The sequence below is a fragment of the Zingiber officinale genome, chromosome 5B (genome assembly GCF_018446385.1).
Source record: "Zingiber officinale cultivar Zhangliang chromosome 5B, Zo_v1.1, whole genome shotgun sequence".
In the NCBI taxonomy this organism is placed as follows: domain Eukaryota; kingdom Viridiplantae; phylum Streptophyta; class Magnoliopsida; order Zingiberales; family Zingiberaceae; genus Zingiber; species Zingiber officinale.
Genome location: NC_055995.1, coordinates 86736698 through 86756608, shown reverse-complemented (window position 1 = coordinate 86756608; position 19911 = coordinate 86736698). Strand labels below are relative to the sequence as shown.

The following is a 19911-nucleotide window of genomic DNA, read 5'->3' as shown; positions in this document are numbered from 1 at the left end:
TTTTAATTTTTAATTTTTAATTTTTAATTTTTTAAAAAAATTAATTTTTTAATTTTTTAATTTTTTAAATTTAAAATTTTTATTTTTAAATTTTTTAATTTTTTAAATTTAAAATTTTTAATTTTAAAATTTTATTTTTAAAATTTTTTAATTTTAAAATTTTTAAATTTTAAATTTTTACTTTTTAAAATTTTTAATTTTTTCCCATTTTTTAATTTTTTTTAAAATTTTTTATTTTATTTTAAATTTTAATTTTTTTAAATATTTTTGTAAATTTTCTCTTTTTTTCACATTTTTTCTTATCGGAGGGTAGTTTTGATAAAAAAAATTCGTTAACCCCGGAATCAAGAAAAACCTTAGAGTGCGTTTGGTACACGCGTTTTCCATTTTCGTTTTCTGGAAAACGCGCATTTTCTGAAAAATGGTGTTTGATTTGCGTTTTTCGTACTTGTTTTCTATAAAAATAGCTAGCGTTTTCTAGAAAAATAGAAAATGACAAAAAGTCGTTTTCTGTTTTCTAGAAAACGCGCGTTTTTCAGAAAATAAAAATGGAAAATGCGCATACCAAACGCACCCTTAGGGTGCGTTTGGTTTGCACCGTTTTCATTTTCATTTTCTGGAAAACGCGCGTTTTCTAGAAAACAGAAAACGACTTTTTGTCATTCTCTGTTTTTCTAGAAAACGATAGCATATTTTTTAGAAAATGCGCGTGAAAAACGCAAACCAAACACTGTTTTTCAGAAAACGCGCGTTTTCCAGAAAATAAAAATGGAAAATGCGTGTACCAAATGCCCCCTAGTTTTCTGAGGTTTTCCGATTCCGGGTTGCATGATCCTTTTGCTGACGTGTCGGGCATCGAACATTACTCAGAAATCATTGATTACCTAAACTAAACAGAGTTTTTGTTGATAACTTTGGATGGATAACCAAGATTATCAAGGATAACCCCGAACCAAACGTACCCTGAGTGTTATGGAATCATCATCAAATATTTTATTTATTAAAATATTATTTTAATCAGAATTTTACTTAGAAAAAAAATTAAAATAATATACAATAACTATTATAAAAACTAGCAACTAATTTTAGAAGTTAACAATTAGTTTCAACACTTATAGAAGTTGCATGTTAATTTTTAAACGGTCAAATGTTCGATAATATAAGAGTATTTTAGATGCCATCTCTTGTTTGGTAAATGGACAGTGAAGGCAATTATCTATCTTTTCTCACCCCCAAGATGCTCTAGTCTTGGTTTAAATTTAATAAATACTAGAAAGTCAAATGTAATCAATTTAATAGTAATTTTCAAAAAAGAAAAATTATTGAGTTTGTTTTCTGAAATAAATTTTTACAGATATGTAATGGATTGAGCAGGCCTTTAAAGCCCATAGCCATAGTACCATGGTCCATGTCTCAAAACCCTAGTTTAAAACAGATGGAAATCGTCACTTTGCGCCGAACCACCCACCCGAACGCACGCACGCGGTGTTGCTCCACGAACGTCGTAACCCTAGGGCGGCCGTCGTCCTACCGCGCTTCCTCGGAGCTGACCTCCCTCTCCACTTCCTTTTCAGGTCACATCCTTTCTACCCTTTCGATTTTACTTTCTAGCGAAGTTTTGGCAACTTTAATCTGCTGCCCTACCCTCGTTCATATACTATTTTGGTTCAGTCTTGAAAGGAGCAAGCTTTACCAATTTCCATTTTGTTGGTTTTTCGTTTGCATTCTTGCTGGAGAAATAGGATGGAATTCTCGACCCAGTAAAATCGACACATGGCAAGAGAACCATTATGCCGTGAGAAAATTTTAAACTTTGGATGTAGAATGAGACTTTGTGAGTAGGAAGGATGCTGTGAATTAGCTATCCGAGTTAGGCGATTCGGTCAAGCTGGTTGACATATCATATATATGAGCGAGTTACTTTGCAAATTTTCGTTTTCTAACTCTACTCACTCGTAACCAGATGATGATTATTGGTTAATCTTATTTATTTGGAAGGTTAATACATCTTCGTCATTTGATCTTTCGCTCAAGAAAATGGCCACTTTAATCTTCTTTAGATGCCCAAGGACTAACATGGTTTGCATTGTGATAATAGTGCTTATTGGAGAGACAAGAACCGTGTAGTTATCCCAAATAGCTTGGACTAACACATGATAATGTTGAGACATGTAAAAGAATGTAGTATTGTTGAGACTACGGGCCAACTTTTTTTTTGTCTTCTCTACATCTAATTCCTCTGATGAAGCTGAAAATACATCATCTCAAGCACAATATATTAGTTATTGAGCCACTTATCTGTACTGAAATAATTATTTATGTTTTATGCATTGACCTCCAATGAACCATGATTTCATCTTGTTGCCTAATTCTGTCATTTTTGTGATTGATTGTGGTGTCTGTCTAGACTCTATAATGGGGACCAGATCTATTGCTTGCTGTTATTTGAATAATTTGTCAACTAGGCATCACACTGGCATGTTTATAGCCAAATTAGTGCAAAAGTCACCATAGTCACAGGAAGTTGAGAATAATCAGTCTTAACAATTTTGCAATTGTGAAGTATATATATATACTCTTAAATGCTTATCTTGCTATCGCCTAGAGGTTAGCAGATGTTGTATCATCGCTGTACATCTCAAATGGAATCTAAGCAATTTTCATGTAGCTTATTTGGAGCAAATTCCTGTTGGAAAATGAAATAATTCCTGAAAATTTGGGTCATAATTTATATGTTTGAATTTAAGTTCGGAAATTAAATCTGAAGTTTCATTTGCTTATGTTTTGAATAAAAACTATGGATGCTGGCAATTGACATTGTTTTAAGAGTTCTTTTGCCTTATAATTATCCACAAATCATCTTCCATCACTTAGAGAAACATATATAGTGTCTGAGAAGTGTGCTTTGTGGCATGCATTTTGTTTTTGTGAATTTTATGATTTGTCTTTGCTTGCTGCTTTTACTAACTTTTACTGTTCAAAGATCATCCATGCTCTTCATTCTTATTATATTGCTGCAATGTTGTAGCTAATCTTTCTCTACTTTTTCCAAGTCCTAACATTACTCCTGCTTCATTTTGTAGAACTCAATGGAGGACGAAACTAATGTAAGCTTCCAACCTCAAACGTTTCAATCCTTTATTTATTGAAAAGAGTTTCTCATCAAGTTTTCTCTTGTTTGAATATAATTGCTACAGTTGGTATGAAGCTTTATTTATTGTAACAATATGATGAAATTTGCAACATAAATAAAAATAAATCGGATCGTAAATATTCTGATAGCTTTAAAACAATCGGTTGGTTCAATTGACTTTTGAGCAAACAATTAGGATTATTGTAGATATGCTTTAAAAAAAGGAGGTTTGAATTCAAATACAGAACAACTAATAGGCATTCAACATAATCTTGCAAATTATCAAAAAATAAGAGAGGGAATTTTAGCATACTCTGATAGCTAAAGAACTCTATCAATCAACAACAATTTATAAAAAGCTGATAGCTAAAAAACTGAGATCTATTCCGTTCATCACTGCATAGGTCCAAACATGACGCGGAAAAATATATAACTGATAGCTAAAGAACTCTATCAATCAACAACGATTTATAAAAAACTGATAGCTAAAAAAACTGAGATATATCCCGTTCATCATTGCATAGGTCCAAACACGACGCGGTAAAATATATTTCTTGATCAATCGGGAACGTAAACATGTTTTGTCTCATAAGTTGATTATGAGAAGGTTGAGCTGATTGTCAATTGCCTGAATTCAGCTGTTAATGGAGAGATCGATCTGGTGTTGTGTTCCTAGATGTCTCCGTACTATGTTATATAAGATAGTTTCTATTGGGTGTTGAAAAGCGATTCTGTTACAAGGTGGAGGCTGAAGCTAATGCCAGTGTTGCAATGTTTGGAGCATTGGTTGTTTGTGTGACCACAATGGTGGCTGATGTTCGTACAATCTATTGATAATTTGTGGGCTTCAGTGTGGATGTTGTATGTGCCTATGTGCAGGAGTATTTTGCATCATCTACAACAACAACAACAACAATCAAGCCTTTTTCCACTAGGTGGGGTTGGTTGTAGTATTTTGCATCATCTAATGGTTGATTATTGGATGCAATATTGTTTGGGCTCTACAGCATGACATGTGCCACATTTTTGTGGGCATGTAGGATCACTCTGCTTGTAACCAGGAAAACCCATTTGAACACATTCATTACCAAATACTTTGACATGTAGGTAGGTTGCATGGTCATTCTTATATTTCCATTCTTGTTGGTTGTTGACAGGGTCTATGGTTGATGTTGTTAGTTGCACTCTTGTTTGTAGTAGGGATGGTGAACTGTAGCACCACCCTGGTTGCTTCTTGACAGCTGCCTGGGTGCTGCTACTCATTGTGTATCTTTAATTGTATTATTTTCTTTTGCAGATAGATTGCCACGCTGGCATGGAATCCTTTCCAATTAATGAAATAGAGATTCACACACTTGAGACATAGATTAGTGTTTAGCAACATATTCAAAGGTTTTTAAATGTACATAAAATACTCTGATAAAAAAAAGATCAAACCTGAACAATAATCAAATATGTATAGTTATTATTATTTCAACATATTTTATCTTGCTATTTGATGTTTTAGAGATTATAATGCTTCAACTATTATCTTTGTAGTATTAGTTAATATTCATTATTTTAAAAAGCATTTGCAAACTGCATAAACTTATGCAGTGGACTGTATTCCATACGATTACAGTTTGGATGTTTTAATTATAGTTTTAGTAATTACATATGTAATTATATCATGCTGTCTGCTGATTTCTTATATTATTTTTTGGTGCTTATCCTGCTTTCAATAATCATTTGCAGGGATCTGTGGTAGAATAAATACATTCAAGAATCTAGCAGTAACATGTCAACCGGTCCTGGCCTAGAGTCATTGGTAAACCGTATGTACAATGTTCTCTTTTGAAACTTAATCAGTTTAGACTAAGTATTGTGTATATCATGAATTCTAAAATTACTGTGATGCTGTAATCTCCTATTTTATTTATGCAAGCTTTTTTTCTTCAAATAATTCGCTGAATCTTAGAAGAGACAAGCTAATGAATTCCCGTGTGCAGAAACTATCTCAATCATCACAAATGATGGGCGCATCATTGTTGTGAGTTGCTATAGCTATAGCCTTTACCTTTTGCACATTCTTTGTGGATTTTCATATTAACCACCTAGTTATCTATTAATCACTTGTCCCTTGTTTAGGGAACTTTGAGAGGCTTTGACCAGGCAACAAATATCATCCTTGATGAATCACATGAGAGAGTTTACTCCACTAGGGTAAGTTACTCATTATATTCTACTGTTATTTTTTTTTTTTTTTTGCCCATCTCAACGTTTAATCCCCTCTGTTTGTTCTTATTGTCCATTATTTTGCAGGAAGGGGTACAACAACTCGCCCTCGGGTTGTATATTATAAGAGGGGATAACATGTATGTATGGCTCCTGAGTTTATCCCCTGAAAAATTCTTTTTATTGCCTTTCTAAATCCTTATTTTTTGACAATTTTTTTTGCAGAAGCGTTGTTGGAGAGTTGGACGAAGAGCTGGATCTAGTGAATGACTTGTCCAAAATTAAGGCACATCCCCTTACGCCTGTAATACATTAAATGGTGGAAGTATTGATGCTGATGCACACACAATATTAATGTTGAACTATACACTGCAGTTCTTAAAAATCAGGGGATTCTTGCATGTTTGTAGAATGTTTTTTGTTCTTCAGAAACCTAGTTGTGTAGGTGTAGCAACACTCACCGTGAGTGTTTGCTATGCCAATTGAAAATGTCAGCTGTTTATCAGCTTGAAGAATCAGTATTCATCTTCTGAACATCTTTAAATAACCTTATTTGCTGATGTTAGTGGTTTTTTTTTTCTTTCGTTAGTTTGATACTCATCATTTGTTTTATTCGTTGAAATGTTACTTTCATCAAATTATCACTGTGAGAAGTACAATTAAAAACCAATTACTAGTTTCTAGTTTCTATATCTTATAGAAGCTATGAAAATAGATCATCCATATGATGATTTAGGAAATAATGACGCCATAGAAAATTTCTACTCCTTTCCTTTTACAAAGAATTGGTTATTTGACAAATAAATATGCATTTAATGGAAGCATTAACTGGTCAACAGAATTTATTTACCCTTTCTATCAGGTGACATATTACATGCAAAAAAGCTACCGATCTTAAGAGTTGACTTAACATTATTTATTTATTTATAATGCAAAAGTAAGTTGACTTCGGCCGGCGGCGACTGGATGGCCGACCGGTGGCCCGTACACTGGCATCCCTTGCATATTAGTTTGTGAAGGATGCTTCATAGATGGCCCAATAGCTGAGGTACTTGTGTTGGCCTTGCCAGTAATAGGGCCCTGCTGAGAAGAGGCGTCGGTGCCATTCACACTCGTGATGTCGTGGATACTCGATCGCCGGCGATCTCTGTTCATGGAGTTCAGTCGAATGAAGTATTTTGAGCATGGCTGGCAACTTGTGTTGGTGTCCTTGAGATGACAAAGTTCCACGATATGCTTCTCCAGTCACCCTTCCCAAACTTGTCAAGACCAAGCAGGAAAAGCCTACAAGAAGTAGTAAAAATTAGTTGTGCTTCAATTTAGGCTGCAGCTACTACATATTGAAGTAGAGTAGTTCTTTATATTGAGTGTGCATAAGCTGTGCTTTGAATTTACTAGATAGGAAAGCAATTTAGGGAATAACAATAAAGGAAGTGTATGCTGGGTCGATTTAAGCAATGCCCTTTGTGGTGCTTTTTTGCTTGGAATATGTAACAACTTTTTGGTTTACAAACCTAAAATTTGCTTGTTCAAAGTCCTAATCTGGTCTTTGGTGGGCAATTAGGTACTTTAAAGGAGCTGAATTGGGTTGCTTAACCGAATTACTGCATTCATACATTGATTTTTTTTCTTTATAGTCTTGTCAATTTGAGCAAAAGTTGATCAAAATCCCTTCGAACACAGCAAACTAGTAGCTTTGATGCAAATTAAACAAGAATAAATGATAAAATAGCAATTGGACAAAGCAAGAAACCTGTGCTCTTCTTCGGTCCATGGCGTTCCCTTCCACCGCTCTTGGTCCGCCTTGGAGCAATTCTTGCCCTGCCCTCCAATGTCAAACCTCCCCTTTTTTCTATCTGCCAAACCCGGGTGGCTATTAGGATCTTGTTGTTGGTTGTGGTGGTGGTGCTGCTGCTTCTCCTTGGAGGAAGATGGTAACGTTGAAGAAGGCTGATAGGAACCCGGGGGCTTATCACGTGAAAAAATCGAAAGAAAAAGGGAAAAGGGGATAGGGTGATCGCTTCGAGGGGATCGACCTCCAATAATCAACGAAATTGATTAATTAAAAGGAAATTGCTTGTCTTCCATAATTACATAACGTCTTTTTAAATAGAGACCTAAACTACCTTTTCAAAAGAAAAGGTATAAAATAAAAATAAAATAAAAATACATTTTCAAAAGAAAATGTCTTATTAAAACTTATATAGAAGAAAAAAGAAAAAGTCTAAAACTTATTTTAAAAAGTAAATAAAGTTAAAGGATTTATTTGAATAGATCCATTAAAGGATCTTATCATTCCACCACCCTTCAAAACAACTTTGTCCTCAAGGTTGTTTAGCAATAAACTCTGGAACATTTTCTTGAATGGTATCATATAATTCATAAGTACTGCTCCGATTCTAACTTCGGATGCATCAGGTTAAATAACAAATTGCTTATTAGGTAGTGCAAGAACTAGTGTTGTCATCATAGCCTCCTTTAAATTCTGGAATATCTTTTTTGCTTCAAGACACCATCTAAATGTATCTGTGAGATCCAGAACATCACGTAATGCCTTGATACTCTTTGAAACTAGCACCTTTGAGGGATCAATAGCTACTCTGTTTTGGCTTACAATATGACCAAGGTATTCCACATTAGTTGTCCCAAAGCTGCATTTAACTCTTTTCACATAAAGAGAATGCTCACACAAAAGAGTGAGTACTTTATAAAGGTGATGCAAATGATCTTCGAATGATGAACTATAAACAAGGTTGTCATCAAAGAAATTCAAAACAAACTGACGGAGGTAAAACCTGAAGATATCATTCAGCAAACTTTGGAATGTAGAAGGTGCATTAATTAAACCGAAAGGCATGACTAAAAATTCATAATGACTATCATGAGTCTGAAAGATTGTTTTTGGAATGTTTGGCTGATGGATTCTTATCTGATGGAAGCCTGAGCGAAGATTCAACTTTGAGAATAATGAAGAACCTCCTAATTCATCAAGTAGTTCATCAATGATGGGGATGGGGTACTTGTTTTTCATTATAATTTTATTGAGTGCCGGGTAATCTATACATATTCACCAATTTTTGTCTTTCTTTTGTACAAGTAGTACTAGAGAAGAATATGAATTATACTTGGGCGAATGATATCAACCTGAAGCATCTCTTGTACAATCTTCTCAATTTCCTCCTGTATGTAAGGGTAGTGATAAGGTCTAACATTTGCTTTAGGATCTTTTTTGATAGAGAGTTGCATGAGAAAAATAGAGCAATCTTTCTTTAATAACTGCTCTGTCTGATAACTACTGATTGGTGTGATAGTATCTTGTTTCTTGGCTCTGATGCAAACTTCTTTTCCTTGATCTTGGAAGCGCATTGTTAGTTGAGAGAAATTACATATTATATCTCCTAATGTTTTCAACCATTGTGCTCCAAGTACAACATCACATCCATCTAGGGGAAGAAGAAAGAGATCTGTTATTAATTCATAATTGGGTAAGAGAATTTTAATACTATTACACTTTCCTGGACTTGTAAGTGATCTTCCATCCGCCACCTTAACATCAAATGTAGATGCTTGCTCTATTTTTTGTTTAAGCCTGCTTGCCAAGGTTGAGTCTAGAAAATTGTTGGTGCTTCCTGAATCTATAAGTATCATTACTGGTTGTTTTTTAATGAATCCTTTTACCTTCATCGTTTGTGGAGTTTGTAGTCCTTCTAAGGCATGAACTGATATTGCCATAAAATCATACTGTACTTCGTTGATATTATCTTGTGTTTCACCTTCATCGAAATCATCTTCTTCCTCAGACTTCTCTATTGGTTCAATCATCAGTATCCTTTTTTGCTTGCATTGATGACCACGGTGCCACTTTTCATCGCAATGCCAGCATAATCCCTTTGTCATCCTTTCCTTGATCTCTTCTTTTGTCAATCTACGAGGTGTTGAATAATGTGATGGGTTTTCACAAATTACCTTGTTATTTCTTCTTCCTTCTTCATTGATCTTCTCTTCTTGTAGTCGTGCAAAGGATAAGGCAGCCTTCATGGTGCGGGGTTGATTCATTTTTACTTCTTGTCGTATATCAAGGCGAAGTCCTTCAATAAAAGTGCCCAATAGTTGCTTTTCTGACCAATCACGAGTTCGATTAGAGAGTCTCTCGAATCATCCTTGGTACTCTAGTACGGTTGAAGTCTGTCGAATTTTGGCCAATTCTCCATCAACATTCTCATAACCGGAGGGACCAAATCGATTAATGAGTTCTTCTTTGAATTCCTCCCATTTTGGAGGTCCATGGCATGCTTCAAGCCAGTCATACCATTAGATGGCATCGCCTTCGAGGTTTATAGATGCTAGTTCTACCTTTGCATTGTCCGATGTGCTGTGGAAGCGAAAATATTTTTCAGCCCTTGAAATCCATCCAATCGGATCGTTGTTCTCCCAGCGAGGAAATTCCACCTTCATATGTGGATAGTTGTGCTCTCGATCTTCATTTGAGTTTGCACCTTGGTCATATTGTTGTTGTCGAGACTGCTGATTTTTTCCCCTTTTGATTAGTATGCTTGAGCTGAAATCTACTTCTAAACGATCCTTCAATTCTTGCACTATCGTAACCAACGATGCCATAGTTTTTTCGAGTTTATCCATCCTTGTCTCTTGCTTAGCGTCAAATTCCAAAGCCCATTTGGCGTCAGGATGAGATCCTCCGGTCGTCATGTCAGAGTGAATTTTCTTCTCTTGAAGTCGGGTTAAGACCATGCGCTTGTTGAAGTTGCTGCAAGATACTATAGGGCGAAGATGAAGTGAACTGCTCTGATACCAAGTTGATAGGAACCCGGGGGCCTATCACGTGAAAAAATCGAAAGAAAAAGGGAAAAGGGGATAGGGTGATCGCTTCGAGGGGATCGACCTCCAATAATCAACGAAATTGATTAATTAAAAGGAAATTGCTTGTCTTCCATAATTACATAACGTCTATTTAAATAGAGACCTAAACTACCTTTTCAAAAGAAAAGGTATAAAATAAAAATACATTTTCAAAAGAAAATGTCTTATTAAAACTTATATAGAAGAAAAAAGAAAAAGTCTGTAACTTATTTTTAAAAGGAAATAAAGTTAAAGGATTTATTTGAATAGATCCATTAAAGGATCTTATCAAAGGCGGCGGCTCCTCCCCGCCGTAGCGTAAGACGGGGACCCTTCCGACCTCGATGGCCTCCACGTCCTCCACCAACACCTCGTAGTGTTGCCTCACCTCCGCCGCAGTCTTCCCGGGGACTCTATCTGCGATCAGATCCCACCATCTCCCTCCGTGTTCATCGCCCTCCACCCCTCCTCCTTCGGCGGCACGGGCACTGTCGCGAGCGCGTCCTCGAAGGCCTTGTTGTCCTCCCTGCTCCATCCCCCCGCGCCACCCCCGGCCTCCCCTGCCGCTCCGACCATCGGGTGGTGGTGCGCGCGATAAGGGAGGGGAGAGGAGGCGATGGACGAACACGAACCAGGCGGTGACGCTAAACGATTAGGGTGTCCAATCAATTGGTGACCGGATCGGTTGATCCGCTCACCGACGGTGGCTGAAAATAGAATTAATAGGCAAACCGCCAAAGCTCATCCCGACTCATTTAATAATACGGTCAAAATTACAAATTCACCCTCTAATTTCTTCTCTATTACATATCGTTCATAATCATTTATTCCAAAATTTTACAAAATGCACCCACTTATTCAACCATATAAATTTTGAAAAAGTCCTCTCAGGATGGACTAGTGACTAGTGCATAGGGTGTTACCATAATAAGGATTAAGGGTCAAATCCTGACTACTAGTCAGGTTCCTGTCCTCCCTTATATACTAGTCATTGTCCGTACTAGTAACCCCGTGATTTCTCAATCTACTTTCTTATATCTTCTCCTTGTCCCTTGGAGGAGTAAAATTGAGCATTATTAAATCTGTCTAGATATTTCTCCTTGCTCATGTCATAAAAGTAAATTAAATCTGGAACTCCAATCAACCTTGTTTTTCTTCAGAATATTTCATAACTTCTCTCATCTTTTCCATAAACTTCAGTATTGTACAATATATTCAATTTCTAACGAGTAGAGAAGAAGATTACACTAAAATGATTTATCTTTTTTAGATATTTATTTATCAGCTTAGCTTCAGTACTAGGTAATTTTATCAGCCAAAGCAATCCTAACCATTTGCTCATTAGAGCAACCCTTAGCAAGGCTACATAAAAGTGTCTACTGCTAAATAACACACAGAAATATAAGTAGTTCTACACATGGAATCAAAAGTAAATTAAAAATTTAAAAGTGATTGTAATGATCAGTGTAACGATTCATGCAAAGTAAGCATGTAGGCATGGATGGAGAAACTTATTTACGTCATCCAACAACAAATTGTTGCAGTGATGATCAGTGTTAAATGGAACCTGCACAACCAAATTGACCCTATCATTAAAATTTTCCTAGCCTAAATGATAATACACAACATAAATTGTTTGATATAGTCTAAAATGAAAAATGCAATTAAATATCTTAACACTACAATAGATCTAGCTCAAAATCTATCAATCATCCATTGCTCTACTGGAAATAATGAACTCTTTGTTTCCCAAGCTTGGTGTTGACAGGCTTTATGTAAATCAGAATTGCAGCTTAGGGGGATGAAAGTGAGAATGAGTTCTTATCATATCATGAAAGAGTAAATGATTCAGTCGGGAGCAATAGACCATTTTACTTTCCTAATGATTCATATAATTTCCAAAGATCTCGAGTATCAAACTAACGAAAGAAAAAAAAAACACTAACATCAGCAAATAAGGTTATTTAAGATGTTCAGAAGATGAATACTGATTCTTCGAGCTTCAGTTACCTTCTTTCTCTTAGTGATGTCTTGTGTTAGCATACAAGACATTGTCATGTTTATTCGATCAGAATTTGGTTGTATGAGATATTTTTAGTAAATCTGTGTGTGGATGCTCTAATGGTCGACAATTACAAAACAGTGAAATCAGAGAGCGTATGAACTTCCTTTTGCCCGAGGGAAAAGAATCGAAGATCAAACGTTAGAACCGAATACATGACAATAATTTATTATCCTGCTTCTTCTGAAATCAGGAAATTGAAATTATTGCACTTATTATTTTCCAATTCGAATGAGACTAAAATGCTTAGATGAGTGCGAGAACTGAAACGAACTTTTCCTCGCACGCATGCTTGTCATCGGAAAGAACAACACATTGTAGATCAAATTTAAGTAATCAACTGGAATCAAGGAGATCAATTGCATCGATCCACGAACGGCCGCAGCGAAGCCGGCGTCAACCCGACCTCTCCACCTGAACCAACTTGAACTGGAGCAGCCGCGGCGGGGGCGGGGGCAGCGGCAGCGGCGGCCGGAACTTGGGGACCTGCCTCCCGTAGGTATCGTAATGTATGGCTTCGGCGTCGTCCGGCGGCCGACACTTCCTCCCCATCAGAATTGTCCTCTGCCACACCGCCGCCTCCTCCTCCTCCACGATGACAATCTTCTTAACTCTCTTTCGGCCGTCGTCAGGGACGCCGCGCTGCCGATGACCGGCCTTCCTTGTCCGGCGAGGGTGGCTCCGCAACCGCCTCCTGCACGTCTTCAACAAGGCCGAGACCGCGTCCAAGAGACCGCCGATGGCCATGCATGAGCTTGGTCTCCGATCAACTAATTAATTGATTTTGATGGATTTGAATAATTTTTCTCTTTTTTTTTTTTGTTTTAAAGACGATAATTAATTGTCTTATTGGTGGATTGATTATAGATTAAGCCGTAGTTATCCAGGATTTAAATGGGAGTGAAGGCCGTGCAGAGGCACAAGTGTTCCAAGTGCAGATTATTTAGGCACCAGATGCGCCTCTACGACTCTGCTGCCACATATTTAACTGCCAACGTATATAGTCACTTGCTTTTATTAGTTTAATTAGATAATCGGATCCATCGACGTTTTTGCAATATAAACGAATTCGTTTTCTAAAATGCAGAGTCATCGTACGATATTCAGTGTGTCTTATTAAAGATGCATCATTTATTGCGAGGTAAATACAAATTTACAAACGAGGAGAAGGAGGAGGCGTCTGCTACTGAAACAGGTGGATGTGGTTAAATGGGGATGGCGTTGGCGACGGAGGGGTAGACGACGGTGGCGGGGTGGGACATGATCCGGCGGCCCTTCAGGTGGCGGAACAGGTACACCACCGCCCCCACCGGCCACTCCACAACCGCTGCCGCCGCGAACGCCAGAAACCCCACCGTCGGCCCCACAACCTTGCACCGGCACGGGTTGCTCCTCGCCCCGCACTCCACGCACAAAGGCGCCGCCATCGCGATGTCCAGTCGATTTTATGATTCGCCAGTGATATTGAAGGCGAAACGCACGTCTCCGGTGCCGTTTCGCCCAACTCCGATGTTCCCTTATTATAGATCACACGTCGCGGGACGCGTGTTCTAGCGGGTGGCGAATTTCCATCATCGAGAGACGCGTGTGGCTCCAGAGAGGAGGGAAGTGGCGACGCGGCAAGTGCCCGAGTGCGGAGTTAAACTCGATTGGGGACACATTCGCATGATCACCGTCACCAAGTTCAAAAAGATCCGATGAACAAGTGAAAGCTGATAAAAAGCTGACATTTTCAATTGGAATAGCAAACACTCACGGTGAGGGTTGCTACACAACTAGGTTTCTGAAGAACAAAAAACATTCTACAAACATGCAAGAATCCCCTGGTTTTTAAGAACTGCAGTGTATAGTTCAACATCTAATATTGTGTGTGCAGCAGCATCAATACTTCCACCATTTAATGTATTACAGGCTTAAGGGGATGTGCCTTAATTTTGGACAAGTCATTCACTAGATCCAGCTCTTCGTCCAACTCTCCAACAACGCTTCTGCAAAAAAAATTGTCAAAAAATAGGGATTTGGAAAGGCAATAAAAAGAATTTTTCAGGGGATAAACTCAGGAGCCATACATACATGTTATCCCCTCTTATAATATACAACCCGAGGGCGAGTTGTTGTACCCCTTCCTGCAAAATAATGGGCAATAAGAACAAACAGAGGGGATTAAACGTTGAGATGGGCAAAAAAAAAAAAAAAAAAAAACAGTAGAATATAATGAGGAACTTACCCTAGTGGAGTAAACTCTCTCATGTGATTCATCAAGGATGACATTTGTTGCCTGGTCAAAGCCTCTCAAAGTTCCCTAAACAAGGGACAAGTGATTAATAGATAACTAGGTGGTTAATATGAAAATCCACAAAGAATGTGCAAAAGGTAAAGGCTATAGCTATAGCAACTCACAACAATGATGCGCCCATCATTTGTGATGATTGAGATAGTTTCTGCACACGGGAATTCATTAGCTTGTCTCTTCTAAGATTCAGCGAATTATTTGAAGAAAAAAAGCTTGCAAAAATAAAATAGGAGGAGATTACAGCATCACAGTAATTTTAGAATTCATGATATACACAATACTTAGAGGGTGTTTGGCTGAGCTTATAAGTTCTCTAAAATAGCTTATAAGCTGTTTTGGAACTTATAAGCTCTTCAAATTTGTTTGGTAAATTTTTTTTCAAACAGCTTATAAGCCGTCAAAATAAGTTGTTTTGGAGCTTATAAGCTGTTTTTAAAAAAATATGGAAGACCTTACTTTTTTAAAAAAGATCTTATTTTAATAATTTATTTCTCTAAAATATCCTTATATAATTTCATAAATCTCCATCTTATCCTCCATAATTTTTTTATAAGCCTAATATCTTTTTATCTCCGCCGACTTTTCTTCCAACATTGTGTCATCTTTTCCGCCAACGCCTCTTTCTAATTTTCTCTCCTCCGGTACAGAAATCCGCTCAAAACCCTCTATTAATAAAAATTTCAAAACTCTCTATTAATAGTGTTATACCCTTTTTGGTAATTTTATTAATAAAAAGATCTTATAATACCAAACACATCAATATTTTTAAGTTGATTGTAATAAGTTCACCCAAACACTTTAACAACTTATTTTTAAAATAAGACCTAACAACTTATAAGCTGCTAAAACAACTTATAAGTTGTACGAGCTTATAAGCTATTTTTAATAAGTTTAGCCAAACACCCTCTTAGTCTAAACTGATTAAGTTTCAAAAGAGAACATTGTACATACGGTTTACCAATGACTCTAGGCCAGGACCGGTTGACATGTTACTGCTAGATTCTTGAATGTATTTATTCTACCTCATATCCCTGCAAATGATTATTGAAAGCAGGATAAGCACCAAAAAATAATATAAGAAATCAGCAGACAGCATGATATAATTACATCTGTAATTACTAAAACTATAATTAAAGCATCCAAACTGTAATCGTATGGAATACAGTCCACTGCATAAGTTTATGCAGTTTGCAAATGCTTTTTAAAATAATGAATATTAACTAATACTACAAAGATAATAGTTGAAGCATTATAATCTCTAAAACATCAAATAGCAAGATAATCTATGTCTCAAGTGTGTGAATCTCTATTTCATTAATTGGAAAGGATTCCATGCCAGCATGGCAATCTATCTGCAAAAGAAAATAATACAATTAAAGATACACAATGAGTAGCAGCACCCAGGCAGCTGTCAAGAAGCAACCAGGGTGGTGCTACAGTTGCATAATCTGCAACGTACCATCCCTACTACAAACAAGAGTGCAACTAACAACATCAACCATAAACCCTGTCAACAACCAACAAGAATGGAAATATAGGGACCCCACAGGTCATCCGAGTTGGTATGTGGTGGAATACTTGCCACATGAGATCACGGGGTCGAAACTCAGGGTAGTCGGGGCGTAAATCCCCGGTCCCTGTGCAACTCACCCCACCTGCCACATGCTCGCTCAGGATGCTGTGATTTACCTCCCTCGTGATGGCCTTGGGTCGGATGCGGCGGGGGCGCTGGGGACGAGCGATTTCACCTTTTGTCACAAGAATGGAAATATAGGAATGACCATGCAACCTACCTACATGTCAAAGTATTTGGTAATGAATGTGTTCAAATGGGTTTTCCTGGTTACAAGTAGAGTGATCCTACATGCCCACAAAAATGTGGCACAAGTCGTGCTGTAGAGCCCAAACAATATTGTATCCAATAATCAACCATTAGATGATGCAAAATACTACAACCAACCCCACCTAGTGGGAAAATGCATGATTGTTATTGTTGTTGTTGTTGTTGTTGTAGTAGTAGATGATGCAAAATACTCCTGCACGTAGGCACATACAACATCCACACTGAAGCCCACAAATTATCAATAGATTGTACGAACATCAGCCACCATTGTGGTCACACAAACAACCAATGCTCCAAACATTGCAACACTGGCATTAGCTTCAACCTCCACCTTGTAACAGAATCGCTTTTCAACACCCAATAGAAACTATCTTATATAACATAGTACTGAGTCATCTAGGAACACAACACCAGATCAATCTCTCCATTAACAGCTGAATTCAGGCAATTGACAATCAGCTCAACCTTCTCATAACCAACTTGTGAGACAAAACATGTTTACGTTCCCTTATCAATCAGGCCCAATACAACATGATAACAACACTAAAAACACCTTGAGGATAGGGTTGTCTGCACCCATGCCGCCCGTCAATCACTGTCCTTCACGGGTAAAACAGGAAGCCCAACCCCCAAAAGAACACCACCACTGCCACAAACTTTAAACACAAGAACAAATTTCATCAATAGTGACAATACCATTCATTGTGATAATTATCAAACCTGTACTGAGAGAGCAGGGCCAAACAAACAGAAAATCGAGCCCAGGTCATGGTCTAGTATGATTCTCTAAATGGACTGGGAATGTATGTGACCCGGCCAAAAACCAGTACGGCCTGCCAGTTTTATCAATCTGGTACAACTGACCAATTTGATAAAAATTGAAATGTTTTTATGCCCCAAAATGTCAAAAATACCCTTTTATCAACTTCCATGCTTGAGGATTAAAATGGTCATTTATGAAATAAAATCACAAGCAAGCAAGCCTAATTTAATCCCCTTCATTCCCTAGCCTGCAAACATAATACTCTTAGCCTCTCCGTCGTTTGGTGTTTCACTCCTCACGTCTTCCTCTCTGAGTAAAATGGAGCTACTGTGCCTGACAAGATCGTTGTCAGCTGATGCACTGCCTGATGGAGCTGTTCTCACAACTCTCTCTGTGCCTTTGGTGTTTGTGTTTCTCTCACACACCCTCCATTGTCAATCTCACACAGGCATCAACTTGAGCCCACATGGCAACATGACATGAACCAGGGTGGTCATAGTCTTCTTCTCCAGCTAATATTCCTTCTCTATGTCCACACTTAACAGGTCGCAACAAGATAGTCTCCTTTAGAGACCGAAACACTTCTTGTCCAGGAGTGGTTTGCCTTCTTACGGCCATCATTCATTCATTCCCCTGACCCCAATCCAAACATTGGACTGCCACATTGCCACAACCCCAATTCCAACTTAGAATAATGCATCGTTGTATCCTTCACCATCAATTAAGATCAGAGATCCGGTACTTTCATCCTCCATGATTTTAATTCATATGATTATCATATCATGTTGATTAAATATTGTAAAAAATAACATTGTCTAATAGTTAGTCATATCATGTTTATCAAATACCTTTACAACTTGTCTTGTATTTGATTATTATGTTTTTAATGAATGTCGTAAAATTTTAAAGTTAAGATGTTTGATTTATAAGTTATAGCATCTATTAGCATTTCAAATTAATTTTTTAGTGACTTATAATAGGTATGATTTGAAGATTACAGTCTTAGTTTTCATTAATATTTCTAAAAATTAGAGATATACTTGTATTAGTTTTTTTCAATAGCCAGTTTTTAAATCTAAGTTAGCTTGATTTAGGTGATTTCCAGTTTGACATGTAATTCAACCAATTGGCCCATCAATCGACCAATGAACCAGTGGTCTGGACTCTTCCATTTTGATTTCAAGTTTGATTCTGATAACTATAATATCACACTGTACCCACCCCCATATCTTATTCAATTAGAATAACTACACAGTATACAATCAAATTACACACAAAATTATTCATTGATTAGCCTCAAAACCAAACCCAGGTCTCAAACAGAAGAGAATTGCTGAAACACTTTGATTCAACCAAAACTAACACGAAAGAACATACACAAATAATCCTTCCTCCAACTGCTTTTACTCAGTCAGAGGTAGAGTCCATCACAATCTACCATCAATCTTATACCAGAACGACCTAATTCACTGCCTCTTGTCACTCTGTAAAAAACCACATTGTTGCTGTGTCCTTGTCTACTGACCATATGCAGGCATGCTGCGACTCAGCTACCATGTGATGACCAGAAGCAATTACTCCTCTCTAACATGCATTTGACACAGAAAAAACAATAGTGTTAAAGGAGTATCCAAGTAGGCATGGCTACAGGCCCGATACTGATGAGGCTGCAACTTTACCTATTACCTACACCCAAACCTGTCAAGTTAAATGTGTGCCCAACCCACTAAATACCGTGCTAATGACTATGACCAATTACCTGAACACATCTATTCAGTATTTATTAAAGTGGTACTCATCAGATCCCCGAACCCATCACAAGCAGGCCAGATAATTTGCAGGTACCTGAATGAACAAGTATCCAAAGAGGAAAAGAATAAACTAGATAAAATGATCTAACCTACAAAATCACATCCTACTATCAGTAGCACAGAGATATAATCACAACGAAACCAGTTCTTTCTAATGAACATTGAGCCATAGCCGCGGTTTAAAATCATGGAAGAATAAAGTCTAAAAATCTACACTTCAAGATTCCAGAAGACCAGAACACCAAACCTTAAAGTAAAAAATCAACGAAAAAAACATGAACTAAAGGATCAGAGAAACAAAATGACAAAGTTAAGGTCCTTACTTGGATGTTATTAAGCAAATGGGCTTTGAAGTCGGGTAAGCGATACCGAGAACGAATCGGGAAGAGTGGAGGGAAGCCTTGGCGACGGCCGACAGTCGAGGTCGCTGGGAGTGAGGCAAGAAGAGGAGTCAAGGACGTCGAAGAGGAGCGGGAGAGAGAGCTCCAGGAGAAGAGGGGTCCGGCGGCTGAGGATGTGAACGAGTGGGTCGTCGGTATGGGGAGACGAGGGTTTAGGGTTATGGCAGATCGGTGCTGTGAAAAACAGTGAAAGAGTTACTAATTTGGACCGTCTATTATAAAATGTTCAATTCATGTACGAATCTCATCCGTTGAGTCAAGATATTCTTTTTATATTCAAATTATTTGAAGAAATAAATAATAAATGAAATAAAAAATATCATTAATTTTTAATTAAGTAATTAATTCAGAATAATTTCTATATTCACATGTGGAAGTGTATAATTGAATTCAGACACTGTAAGTTAAAAATATTGATTTCTGGATTATCTAAAATATTCACCTAACAATATTCACAATATTGATTTCTGAATTCACAATATTCACCTAACAATATTCACAATATTGTGAATATTCACAATATTCACAATATTG

General features: G+C 37.3%; 3 protein-coding genes and 1 pseudogene across 4 annotated transcripts; 1 reads left to right on the top strand and 3 right to left on the bottom strand.

Annotated features, from left to right (window-relative positions):
* The first annotated feature begins 1432 nt into the window (after positions 1 to 1432).
* On the top strand, positions 1433 to 5912 carry LOC121984827 (sm-like protein LSM8). Of its 2 annotated transcripts, XM_042537969.1 has the most exons (7): positions 1438 to 1574; positions 3084 to 3107; positions 4868 to 4947; positions 5122 to 5162; positions 5261 to 5335; positions 5435 to 5487; positions 5573 to 5912. In XM_042537969.1, the coding sequence occupies exons 3-7, from the start codon at positions 4911 to 4913 to the stop codon at positions 5661 to 5663; spliced, it is 297 nt and encodes a 98-aa protein (XP_042393903.1). In that variant the 5' UTR covers positions 1438 to 1574; positions 3084 to 3107; positions 4868 to 4910; the 3' UTR covers positions 5664 to 5912. The 2 variants fall into 2 exon arrangements, with proteins under 2 accessions (XP_042393902.1, XP_042393903.1); XM_042537968.1 differs by having other exon boundaries at positions 1433 to 1574; positions 5261 to 5487.
* A 359-nt stretch (positions 5913 to 6271) lies between these two features.
* LOC121986810 lies at positions 6272 to 10780 on the bottom strand (annotated as a pseudogene).
* A 2599-nt stretch (positions 10781 to 13379) lies between these two features.
* LOC121984825 lies at positions 13380 to 13780 on the bottom strand. The gene has a single exon (XM_042537967.1). The coding sequence runs from the start codon at positions 13691 to 13693 to the stop codon at positions 13472 to 13474; it is 222 nt and encodes a 73-aa protein (XP_042393901.1). The 5' UTR covers positions 13694 to 13780; the 3' UTR covers positions 13380 to 13471.
* A 199-nt stretch (positions 13781 to 13979) lies between these two features.
* LOC121984824 (sm-like protein LSM8) lies at positions 13980 to 19559 on the bottom strand. Its single transcript, XM_042537966.1, has 6 exons — positions 19300 to 19559; positions 15511 to 15590; positions 14667 to 14707; positions 14494 to 14568; positions 14340 to 14392; positions 13980 to 14254 (listed from the first exon to the last, which is right to left on the bottom strand). Exons 2-6 carry the CDS (start codon positions 15545 to 15547, stop codon positions 14164 to 14166), a joined length of 297 nt encoding a protein of 98 aa, XP_042393900.1. The 5' UTR covers positions 15548 to 15590; positions 19300 to 19559; the 3' UTR covers positions 13980 to 14163.
* Positions 19560 to 19911: the final 352 nt, after the last annotated feature.